The sequence below is a fragment of the Aegilops tauschii genome, chromosome 5, assembly GCF_002575655.3.
Source record: "Aegilops tauschii subsp. strangulata cultivar AL8/78 chromosome 5, Aet v6.0, whole genome shotgun sequence".
NCBI classification, from domain to species: domain Eukaryota; kingdom Viridiplantae; phylum Streptophyta; class Magnoliopsida; order Poales; family Poaceae; genus Aegilops; species Aegilops tauschii.
The window spans coordinates 355,094,273-355,106,958 of NC_053039.3; the positions used below are offsets into that span (position 1 = coordinate 355,094,273).

General features: G+C 46.1%; 1 protein-coding gene across 1 annotated transcript; it reads right to left on the reverse strand.

Annotated features, from left to right (window-relative positions):
- Nucleotides 1-6,761: 6,761 nt before the first annotated feature.
- On the reverse strand, nucleotides 6,762-7,833 carry LOC141022391 (gibberellin-regulated protein 12-like). The gene is made up of 4 exons (XM_073498631.1): nucleotides 7,668-7,833; nucleotides 7,509-7,562; nucleotides 7,367-7,394; nucleotides 6,762-7,205 (listed from the first exon to the last, which is right to left on the reverse strand). The coding sequence occupies exons 1-4, from the start codon at nucleotides 7,737-7,739 to the stop codon at nucleotides 7,024-7,026; spliced, it is 336 nt and encodes a 111-aa protein (XP_073354732.1). The 5' UTR covers nucleotides 7,740-7,833; the 3' UTR covers nucleotides 6,762-7,023.
- Nucleotides 7,834-12,686: the final 4,853 nt, after the last annotated feature.

Here is a 12,686-nt window from a genome sequence, read left to right on the forward strand (position 1 = left end):
ATCCTAGCACCGAAGGTACGGCACCTCCGCGGACTGCACACGTTCAACTCGGCGACGTCCCACGAACTCACGATCCAGTAGAGCTTCGAGGGAGAGCTTCGTCAGCACGACGGCGTGATGACGGTGATGATGAAGTTACCGACGCAGGGCTTCGCCTAAGCACCGCTACGATATGACCGAGGTGGATTATGGTGGAGGGGGCACCGCACACGGCTAAAAGATCAACTGATCAACTTGTGTGTCTATGGTGTGCCCCCCTCCCCCGTATATAAAGGAGTGGAGGAGGGGGAGGGGCCGGCCCTCCTAGGCGCGCCCCAAGGGGAGTCCTACTCCCACTGGGAGTAGGATTCCCCTCCTTCCCTAGTTGGACTAGGAGAGAAGGAAGGAGAAGGAGGGAGGAAGGAAAGGGGGGCCGGCCCCCTCCCAATTCGGATTGGGCTTGGGGGGGGGGGGGGGGGTCGCCCCCTCCTTTGCTCCTTTCCCCTCTTTTCCACTAAGGCCCAATTAGGCCCATATACCTTCCGGGGGGTTCCGGTAACCTCCCGGTGCTCCGGTATATTCCCGATCTCATCCAGAACCATTCCGATGCCCAAATATAGTCGTCTGATATATCGATCTTTATGTCTCGACCATTTCGAGACTCCTCGTCATGTCCGTGATCATATCCGGGACTCCGAACTACCTTCGGTACATCAAAACACATAAACTCATAATACCGATCGTCGCCGAACGTTAAGCGTGCGGACCCTACGGGTTCGAAAACTATGTAGACATGACCGAGACACGTCTCCGGTCAATAACCAATAGCGGAACCTGGATGCTCATATTGGTTCCTACATATTCTACGAAGATCTTTATCGGTCAAACCGCATAACAGCATACGTTGTTCCATTTGTCATCAGTATGTTACTTGCCTGAGATTCCACGTCGGTATCTCAATACCTAGCTCAATCTCGTTACCGGCAAATCTCTTTACTCGTTCCGTAATGCATCATCCCGCAACTAACTCATTAGTCACATTGCTTGCAAGGCTTATAGTGATGTGCATTACCGAGAGGGCCTAGAGATACCTCTCCGACAATCGGAGTGACAAATCCTAATCTCGATCTATGCCAACTCAACAAGTACCATCGGAGACACCTGTAGAGCACCTTTATAATCACCCGGTTACGTTGTGATGTTTGGTAGCACACAAAGTGTTCTCCGGTAATCGGGAGTTGCATAATCTCATAGTTATAGGAACATGTATAAGTCATGAAGAAAGCAATAACAGTAAACTAAAACGATCAAGTGCTAAGCTAACGGAATGGGTCAAGTCAATCACATCATTCTCTAATGATGTGATCCCGTTAATCAAATGACAACTCATGTCTATGGCTAGGAAACTTAACCATCTTTGATTCAACGAGCTAGTCAAGTAGAGGCATACTAGTGACACTTTGTTTGTCTATGTATTCACACATGTACTAAGTTTCCGGTTAATACAATTCTAGCATGAATAATAAACATTTATCATGATATAAGGAAATATAAATAACAACTTTATTATTGCCTCTAAGGCATATTTTCTTCAATACTATAGTGATCACCTTGCAATAAAGAATAATGTAAAAAAAAGGTCCAAGCGGGGGCGCGAATTTGTTCCGCCAGCACTTTGCCATGAATCCTATGTGACACACAATGCTTAGAATTGGACACGCTTCGCAAAGGGACAAGCGCATATGGCGAGTAAATAGGCAGGCCCATTTTTGTAGAAGTGCATGCTCTATCCAATACAACCAAAAGACCGATCTTATGGAAAAGACTAGGTGGCACACTATATGTTAACACTCCCCCTCACGTGTGGCTCCCTCAGGCCTAAACGTGGACCGAAAGTGGGCTACAATTTAATTGCGCCAGCCGGGTCTTGAACTCGAGACCTCTTGGCTCTGATACCATGTAGAAGTGCATGCTCTAGCGAATGCAACCAAAAGACCGAACTAATAGAAGAGACTAGGCAACACATTTATACGTCAACACTCCCCTCAGAGGTGGGAAATATATTAAAATAGCCTAGACTTGAGGGGAGCGTTGAAATATATTGCCCGCCTCCCTCCATCAGTTTGGACTTTTGTATGAGTTGGCTGGAGTATGAATTCAACATCCGAGCCAAGAGGTCTTGAGTTCAAGACCCGATTTTCTAGGTTATTTTTTCTCCTTTTCATTTTTCTGTTTATGTTTTTTTAATTTTTCACTTGTTAATTTTATTTATGCTTACAAAAATTTAAATATTTTGCAAAAAAATAAAAAAATATTAATGTTCTTGAATTTTTTTAATTTTTTCGGAAAATGACCTTTTCATACAAATATTCAGAATTTCAAAAAATATTCATGTTCTCGATTTTGCTTCATAGATACAAAAATCTTCATGTTTCCGAAAACTGTTTGGGATTTACTTTAAATGTTTGAATTTTTCAAAGTTTGTTCCCATTCTCAAATTTTGTTCAGAAATACAAACATGTGTGTGTTAAAAAGATATTCAAGAATTTCAAAAACTATTCAGGTTTTCAGAGATTGTTTAGAATTTCAAAAATAGCTCTTGTTTCCAAATTTTGTTTCAAAATTCAAAAAACTTTCATGCTTTTGAATTTTTTGGAATTTTAATAATGTCTGTGTTTTCCAAAAAAAATGTTGAAAACAAGAAAAAAAAAATCCTACTGTGCTTGGTTCAGTAGCTGGACCGTTGTAGTGAACTGGGCGTTACTGTTGTTGGACTGCTGCAGTAAAGACGACAATGCAATGCGAAAAATAATGACTACCCATGGTGCAAAAAAACTCGCTACAGTGTCGTGCGTCGCACTTGCTGATGGTCCAGCCTAGTCGGGGCTTCCCTGTGTGTGTTGTTGTTCTATTTGCCGCAAAATTCGGCAAATTGGAGGTTCCATCGTTGGTTGTGGCATCTCATTTATTCGTTCAATGCAGATCATCAAATTGGTCGGGACTAGTCCGAACATATGAAAGCCCACAAACCTGCTCCAAATCAAGGGAGCCCTATGGAGTCAAGATGTCCACCATGTTGGACTCCAACATCCATGTCCGACACGAATAATTTTAACATGCTTCCTTTTACCCTCTCTTTTCACATGAGAGGTTAGATAAGAATTAATCATACCACTAGTTAATCAAATCAATGGCTTAGATGTATTATGTACTCTTACCTCTCATGTGAAAAAGGAAGGTAAGAGGAACCATGCTAAAATTTGCCTTTTCACGACCCTTTCCTCCTCCGGCGCTATCTATCTCTCACTCTCGAAGTTGCCATTGTACCCCCCCCCCCCCCCTCGAAAGTCATCCGGGTCTTGTCGGAACCTTGTCGGCGAAGCCCCAGCCATTCCGTACGTGGATGTCGTACTCTCCCAGATTCGGCCACTGCTCAGGTACCCTCCACCCCACGGACGCCGCCCATGGCCGACACCGCGCCCAGCAAGTGTTCAGACACATGCCATAAAATATGTCCATGGATTTGAAAAAAAGTTCACGAATTTGGAAAAAGTTCACCAATTTTGAAAGAAAATTGATCAAATTTTCAAAAGTTATTTCTAAAGAAGTTCATCGATTTTGAAAAAAGGTCATCAAATTCAATAAAATTTAAAAACAGTTCAACAATTTTGGAGTTCATCAAATATGAAAAAAAGGTTCATCAGATTTGGAAAAAGGTCATTGAATTTGAAAAGTATCATCAAATTGAAAAGGTTCCATGAATTTGGGAAAACGCTCATTGATTTTTTAAATTCACCGAATTTTTTAAAAAGTTCATCAAATTTTGAAAAAGTGTATCAAACTTTAAAAAATCATAAAAATTGAAAAGATATCATAAATTTAAAAAAACTTCATGCATTTAAGAAAAGAAAAAAGAAAAACAGATACTTAGAAAACATCGGGGGCATTTTCTATAGGTATAAATGTATGAAAGGAAGTTAGTATGCACTTGTGGCAAAGTTGGCCTAGTCGTCATTGTAATTCCCTCGCAGCAACGAGGTTGCGGGTTCAAACACTTTCGCATGCTTCTAAATAGGAAATGCCCAAACTTCTTCTAGTCAGCAGGGAATCCTATCCCCTCTTGTGGGTTGTTGGTTGTGAGCGAGAAAACGCAAATGCGTAATGGACCGGCCCACACGCGCAAACTTCAAACAAAAATAGTGAAAAAAGGGAGCGCCGTGGGGGGATTCAAACTATGGTTGCGAAGATAAATTTCATCGGTGCTAGCCACAAGGCTAAGGTCGGGATTCTGATCACATAATGAAGTGGGACGTAGTTGAGGCGGAGTTAGCCAGAGTTTCATTGTTTTTTTCTATTTTTTCTTTGTGTTTCTTGACAATGTTTTCTTCATTGTTCCTTTGTTTTTTCTATGGCTTTCCTTTCTCTTCTTCATTTTTTTATTTTTTCTTCTCCATTTTTTGTTTGGTTTTCTTTTTTCTTCTCCATTTTTCTTTTTTCTTTTTTTCTTATGTATGTTTTCGTTTTCACTATAAATTTTCGTATATGTTAAAAACAATTTTTCATAAGTGATCAACATTTTTCTATACATGTTCAACATTGTCCGAACGCTTATTAAACATTTTTTAAATACTTGTTCAACATTTTAATACTTAATTCAATATTTTTTAAATATTTGTTTAAAAATTTTCAAATACTCGTCCAACATTTTTAAATACTTACTCCACATTTTCAAATACTTTTTCAACGTTTTTTAAATACTTGTTCAAGATTTTTCAAATAGTCATTCAGTATTTTTTTAATACTTTTTCAACATTTTTTAATTTTTAATACTTTTTCAACATTTTAAAATACTTGTCCAACATTTACAAATACTCACTCAACATTTTCTAAAATGTGTTTTGAAGAGTGTTTTTTGTACTATTATATAAAGAAAAATACAAAAATAAAGCAAAAACCTAGAACAGAATCAGAAAAAACACACACAAAAAGAATTGGCCGTGGCCTCCCGCGCGGCTGGACCGGTCCATCTGGGGCTTCCCTGACGTGAGGGTTGTTTGCCCTCATCTCGCGTAACGCGAGGAACATGCGCGCCCGCAAGCAAATGCGCACCCCTACCCCCTTGCAGAGTAGATGGACCGGCCCAACTTAGGCTTCATCGCTTTTTCGGTTTTCCTATTTCTTGTGCGGGTTTCTTGTGTGTTTTTTTTGCTTTACTAGTTAGATTTTTTTCCTTTTCCTTTTGTTTTGTCTACTTTCTGTTTTGCAAATTCAGGACGATGTTTATAAAATTATGAACATTTTTTACTTTTTGAACATTTTCAAATTTTGACTATGGAAGCTTTGGCCATGAAGAAGGGCCTTTTTTTTTAACCTAAGCAAAGGCTAATTTTGGCGAACTCAATGGGATTTCACGTCATGGAGGCAGAGTCTGATTCTCTGGAAGGCAAATTTTGCACGGGGCTAATTCAGGGATGGGACTCTGCAGCGGCCGTTTTTCACGTAATGCATCAATATAGCTACTATGACCTGGAGGGTCTTGTTTAAACATTGTGGTCGAGAAACTAGTTGTGGACTCATGAGCTAGCTAATTTTTGCTTTACTATAATATAATTCTTGTAACTGGGTTGGTGATCCTTCTGTTTTTCTAGTTGACAAGTTGGTAAACAATGCAAGTGTAGTTTAAATTTTATAGGTTAATAATTCTTGTAACTGGGTTGATGATCCCTCGCCGGCTGACATGTAGAGGGGCCGACGAGGGATGATGGAGTTCCCTGTCGGCGTTTCGGCGGCTACGTGCGCCTCCACGGTGCACCTCCGCACAGGTCCAGTCAGCTGCTAGTTCGGAGTGGCGCGACTGTCGGCGAAAACCGTGCCGACTTCGGTCATGGTGGACGATGATAATGTCGCGGGCGTCATTTCCTTGTCGAAGGCATCATTGTCACCTAGCCCCGTCTGCTCCCAGGGAAACCCTAGTTGTGGGTCTCCCAAATCAGATGATGGCACTGCTTTCAGTGTCGTCCTCCCTCCTGGTGCATCGTTTTGAAGCAGCTGCAGGACGGAGGGCCAAGAGGTGAAGCGGTCTTGCATCTACCGCATCAACGACGGCGGGTCTCGACGGAATGGCGTAGTGGAGTCTCGGCGATGGATGCGTGTTGATGGACGCACGCACGATCGTGGCGTTGTTTGGCATCGACAACGGTTGGGCCTGGCAAGGACAATGTGTTGATCCCTCCCGAAGCTAGGACGACGGAAGATGTTGGCAGCGGATTCTAGAGCGGGGGCATGCGGTGCGCGCTAAGAGTCTGCTAGACCGGTTGGCGCTCTCGGTTCACCGTGAGACGGCTTGGTGAGGCCACCAGATTAGACCATGTGTGTTGGTCTGAGGTCAGGCCAGAGCATCAAATTTATAGGTGTAGCGACAAACACCACTAGAAAGATGACTTTAGGTTAATCGATATGTATTTGCCTTGTCAGACCTTATTGATAAAGATGGATGTGTGCGTCCTTGAATGCAGAGGCGAGGGTTTCAAACATTTTTCTTTTCTTGAAAAGGTCGCTCTTTGAGGGCAGTGCCCACCGGCGCATCTCGTTTCGAGGCGGGGGTTCCGGCAAGTTGCCCTCGTTTCCCTCATGCCCGGGCTCGGTGGACCGGCGTCATCTCGAGTGCAGAGCGCAGAACAACCAACACGACCATCGACCGGCGCCCCACTCAGGTAGGAGTACACGATATACTACGCGCGTTGTGGTGCTACAACACCTGCGTCGGCGTGCCTCCTCCAACATGCAACAAACTGTGATTTACTAACCGTGTTCCAGGCCGTGAATCGAGTGGCGAATCCCACGATACAACCGCGTGCGCCGCCCTCTGGAACCGCAGAGAAGAGGCGGACGCATGCGACATACGTACTACAACAACCCAGAACTCGATCGAGTTCTTACACCGGCGTCGCCAGAAGCGGCCAACCTGCTACTCCATGTAACCGCCCGGCTCCGGCCTGGCCGATCGAGCAATGGCTTCAACGGCGAGGCAGAATCTTCTTGCAACTAGGGGCACTTGGGGCGCCCCTCCTTGGTCTTCCAGTCGTTGTAGCAGGCGCACTCGTCCTTGTGGCCGTAGAAGCCCGACGGCACGCACAGGCAGGTGTCGCAGCACTTGTTGCAGAAGAAGAGGCACGGCTTCCTGTACTTGGTGTCGCTGCACCGGTACTCGCACGCCGGCTTGCACTCTGCAGTTCATGCACCGCAACATCAACAACCCATCACATTTTCATTTCAGGCGAAACCAGCAGATTCAGCTTTTATATAGTGGAGTACTCTACATGACATGCGCTCGGTTTCATGCACTCTCAAGATTTTTGTAGAAATAGAAAGGGTGACGACGACTCACGGTATTGCTGGAGGCTGCCCTGTCCTCCCTGAAGAAACAACTCAGAAAGGAGAAAAGAAAAAAAAAATACGTATCAGCAACAGATCTACCCGCAAAAATCTCTTTAAAAATGTGCATCGCAAGGCGAGGAGGAAATAAGGACCTTGCTCACTCGGTACACATTATCCTCGTGCTCTGCGGCTCCTGAGGCAAACACCTGATCACAGAATATGCAATGTAAGCATCCCAAGCAAGCCGAGCAATCTGGCTTCCCTCACCTTGTGGGTACTGCCCGCCGGATGACCACAACCAGAGATCTCACCTTGTGCTCCGCGATGGAGACGGCGAGAAGCGCGACGGCGAGGAGGACGAGCAGCCTTCCAGCCAGGGCCATTTTGCTGAAGCGAGCTGGGTTGCCAAAAGAGAAGAGAAGTGGTGGTGTGTAGTGAAGCAGCGGCTTGTGGGCTGGGCAGAGTGAGATGGATCTGAGGACGTATTTATAGGCAATAGGTACATTTTATACCGTGAAAATGGTCGAGCTAAAGCTGGATGGAAAAGGCGAGGTATTGCAGAGCCCAACATGCGTCAAAAGCAATGCATCGACATATGCTAGCTAGATACTCATGGCATGTTCATCCCATCTATTAAACCTTTTTTGCTGCATATGAGGCCGGACAGATTCGATCTTGCTTAATCTTCTCTCTCTCTCTCTCTCTCTCTTCCCCACTTGCATGGTGGATTACTAATCTGATCAGAGCTGTGTTTTGATTTTGGGTTTGAGAATTTTTTTCGCCCTAGGCCGAGATGGCTGAATTTCGGCCAAAATTTGACCAGAATTTGACTGAAATTTGACTCAATTTTGATCAAAATTTATCAAATTTGACCAATTTCGGTCAAGGATAGATTTCGCCCCAGGCCGAGATGGCCGAAATTCGGCCGAAATCCGGCCGAAATCCGTTTTTCTCGGCCGAAATTTAAAACACAGGATCAGAGTAGTATAAGGCTAGACTAGGAGTAGTGCTAGCTGTGCAACACACGCAATGCGATGCATGCGACGGCTCTGGCATTGACGGAATTTGACGTCCGGTCCCGGGCACAGATCTGGGCGTTCTCTGACCCCAGAATTGTCTATTATTTTCGCGCCTCAGATCGGCGCAGAATCATATTCTAGCTAATTAGGCCTAGAGCCCCATCCGGATTACGGAGGGCAGCGCTGAAATGCCGGTGCTTTGGGGCGTCGCCTAGCTGCGTGCATGAGTGGGTGCACGTTACACTACACGGCTTGGCGTGAACGCATGTGCTCCTTCACGTGGGGAGCTTGCCCGGAAACGCTAGCAAAAGTCGCGACTGAGCCGAGCTCTCGAGGTAGAATTTGTAGCAGCACTGACTTGGCAAATCCGGTCCCTTAAACGTCCGCGGACGCGTCGTCCGTTCAGATGCGTTCGCGGGCACTGACCGGGCACTTCTCAAATATTGCGCCGCACATTCATATACCATAAATTCTAGTCCTTAAATCCATACAATCCATGCACGTCGATCATACGATACAAACTGTTCGAATGCCAAAGTTCGAAACAAAGCAAAGCAAATCATAGTTCAACAAACCGGACATGACAAAATGAAATCAATGTTCGAGGGTGACGGATGGCTTCGAATCACTGGCTCGGCGCCTGCTCCGAGCGGAATGCGTCCTGCTTCAGGCGGAATGCGTCCTTCTCGTCCTGCTCCGCCTGCATCCGGGCTGCCTGCTCCGCTTGCATCCGGCCGCCTCCTCCGATTGCATCCTAGCCGCAGCTACCCTCGCCGCCTCGTACTTCCTATGGTCGTTTATCTCCATCTTCTTGTCCACAAGCCACTTCTTCGAATGCTCGTCATAGAGGGACTCGTCCGCCAACATGATCCTCGCATCTTCCGCGTCTCATGCGAGTTGCAACCTCTCCTTCTCAAGCTCTATGCCGCCAAATGTCTTGGCCTTCTCGAGCTCCCATTTGATCGCCGCTTGTTGCTTCTCCAACTCGATCTTCTCCCTCTCAATTTCGAGCTTCTTCTCTGCCCTCTTCCGGTCACACTCCATCCTTTCCTTTTGCGCATCCAACATGAGCTTGTACCTTTCCTCCTTGTTCTCCCTCACTGAAAAATGCCCATCCATGTTGATGACATTTTGGTAGCCGCGGCATCACGGGCGGCATGTGCCTTCTCCCACTTATTTCCCATGACTTGGCGGTTGTCCTTTGGCACGGTGGCTTTCCATTCTCCACGACAACGTCGTCCTCTTCATCGTCCAACCCAATTGATTGGTTGGAGCTTGAGTCATCGTTCCTCTTCTTGTCGGACTTGAGGTCGACCACAACTTGGTTCCACTTCAGCTTGCCATTTAATATGACCCAACAATGGCTAAAAGCAAATGGCTTCTTCTCCACCTCGTGATACAAAGTGGCCGCCACCGCCGTCTAGCGAAAAACATATGCATGAGCACGAGAATGCAAACACAAGAAACATATGCAATGGATGACAAGATGAGGCAATCGAGCTTAGGTGAGTTGCGACTCCCATCCCACTTTGAAGGCGTTTGGTCACTTGTGAGTAGTAGCCGACGTACTTGTTCACTTCCCCTTGAATGATCCCCCAACGATGTTGGAGAGATGCCACATTGCGAGTGGTTACGATAGAATGTGGATCCACATACACCTTTTGCTCGTGGTACTCCTTCCAATTCTCCGTCTAATAGGTGTTCCCCTTTTGCTCGGTGCCGCATATTGGACCCATTGTTATGGCCAACCAAGCTTTGACCAACAAGATGTCCTCAAATCTTGAAAATGCCGGACCTCTTGCCTTCGGCGTCTTGGTCTTATTCTTCTTCTTGCTCGAATTGGGATCGGATGTTGTCCCAACTTCAAATGTCATGTGATCATTGCTTCAGAGAGTCTAACGAGGTGGCTGATGCTTTAGCAAAACACTCCTTTCGTTCTAGATGCTCTGAAGTCTGGGAAGAGTCTATTCCTGATTTTATTTCTCCTTTTATTGTAAAGGACCTATCCATTATCTGAGACATAAAGTCTTTTACCTGTCAAAAACTTCAAATGCGGTGGTAGCCTCCAATTCATACTCCATTTCGGTCGGTTCTTCATTGTCTTTGATCATATTCAACAAGAAAACCTCCTGCATGATTCAAATTTGCAAGCATTCATCAAGAGCAAATGAACTAGTGGTCTATGCTAAAATATGATCGGACAAGAGTGAAGAAAACATACAGACTCTTGTTCGGTCATTCCGTCGAACATGTTGAGGGCAGCCCAGGCACTGCCGGAGCCCGTGCTCATCTGCGCCCGACGAGCTACGGCGAGTCACACACGTCGACCGCTGGCATCTTCATGGGTGGAAAGCTCTCCGGAATGGCCCAGTCGGCGCTCGGATCATCCTGTGTCCCAAATGGGGCGAACAGCGTAATCCGCGTAGGCGCTCAGAGGGAAGGGTGCAGGGATCCGGGCGCGGCGGAGGAGACAGCTGCTCCACCACGTCCGAACCTCCCTACGATGCCGCCACCGCCTCCCTTTCTCGTTGACGGCGTCGACGCAACTTGCGGGCGACGTTCTCCGCCTTGCAAGTCGCCAACGATGACACCACACCTCCCACAGACGAGGCGGACTGTGTCTCCGTCGCAGTGATGTGGGTCGAGTTGGACGACATCTCCGGCGGTGGATCGGGAACGGAGGTGAGGATTGGGAGCAAGGGTGCCGGCGAGGGTCCGGGCGCGGGAATGGTTGGAGCCTTGGAGGGCGGTGGGAGGAGGAGGAAGAGTTTGGTGGATTTGGTGCAATTTGGGGTGGGGTTGGGCTATCGGGTCCGACGTGGCGGGCGTGCCCGGGCGCCCCCATATCCGCCCCATATTTGGGCTCGATATGGGGGGTGCCAGTCAGCCCGAGCGTTTGAGGGCCGTTTGAGAGGCACGTCTGGGTCAAAAAATCGTGACTGGGCAGTGACCCGGCGGCCTGCCCGGGCGTTTGAGACGGGTTTGATAGGTCCGGTTGTAGATGCTCTAACGGCATCGCCGACGCATGTAGCGACCAGACCTCAGACGGTCAAGTCTCTGTGCATCAGTGTCATCCCTGGATCAGTAATGCTGACACGCACAGTACTCGAAGGATTTATAACAGAGTAGCAATCACACACTTATTACATCGAATGTCTCAAAAGAGAACTTAATACAATAAATATGGCTTAAGGCCATCTAAAACGATAACAGCGGAAGACTTGGAAGATAAGCGAGACCATCAACTCCAACGGCTTCACTGAGTATAGAACCACGACCTAAGGCACCTTACTCGTCGTCTGAAAAGTCTGTAACATGAAACGTTGCAGCCCGAAAACGGGCCAGCACATGGAATATGCTGGCAATGTAACACATAGAGAGTAATGAACAGAATAATGCTATACTACATGCATATTTGGCTGGTGGAAAGCTCTATGGTTACATTTTTGCGAAAAGCCAATTTTTCCCTACTGCAAAGGAATAAATTTTATTTAACTATCATGGTGGTTGTTAAACATTGAGATGGGTGACACCATCTCAATCCCAATTAAGTTTCAACATTAATCCCAACAAAATTAATTAAAGTAACATGATGAGATTCACATGATAATCCAAGTACTAGATACTCAAGTTGTCCATAACCGGGGACACGGCTAACCATGATTAGTTTATACACTTTGCAGAGGTTTGCGCACTTTTCCCCACAAGACTCGATCTCCTCCGTTGGGATTCTCGCACTACATAATGTTTGAGAAACGGATGACTGAGACATAGTCTTTCAAAAGCGTTTGCACCTTACGATCGGGTAGACAGTACCACCTACAACCCCTACATCTGCTAGTCTACCACTGTAAGAGTTCACACAACTTAATCAACTATGCTAGAGCCCATAATAGCTTGTGGCCGCACACGGAAGTTTCTAGCATGAATAATCTCATGATCCCTTTGAGCCTGGGTGGCGGTCCATAAAAAAACAGGCAATCGCTGGAATACTCAGGTGCCTCAATCCACCCAGATGTGTGTTTAAGTAGCCACCTTAAATTGAACCATTAATTAACAATCTCACATCTGTCATGGATACACTCACCCAATCCACGTTTACTAGCATAGCATAGCAATATAAGCAAACGTAGAAGTAACTCCCAAGGGTTTGATAATAAACAGGGCAATAGGTTCTACCTCATCAGCTACTTCCCAACCCACAATTTAATGAGATCCTAATCATGCAATTGTTTGAGGATTGATCTAATGCAATAAAACTGGGTATGAAAAGAGGTATGATCAAAGTGTTACTTGCCTTGCTGATGATCC

What these genes read in the sequence shown, in the direction of transcription:
- LOC141022391 (XM_073498631.1), bottom strand. Translation starts at nt 7,739, where the DNA reads ATGGCCCTGGCTGGAAGGCTGCTCGTCCTCCTCGCCGTCGCGCTTCTC. An exon ending in TCTCCATCGCGGAGCACAAG is followed by an intron (nt 7,563 to 7,667) that starts GTGAGATCTCTG and finishes TTCTGTGATCAG; the next exon opens with GTGTTTGCCTCAGGAGCCGC. An exon ending in ATGTGTACCGAGTGAGCAAG is followed by an intron (nt 7,395 to 7,508) that starts GTCCTTATTTCC and finishes TTGTTTCTTCAG; the next exon opens with GGAGGACAGGGCAGCCTCCA.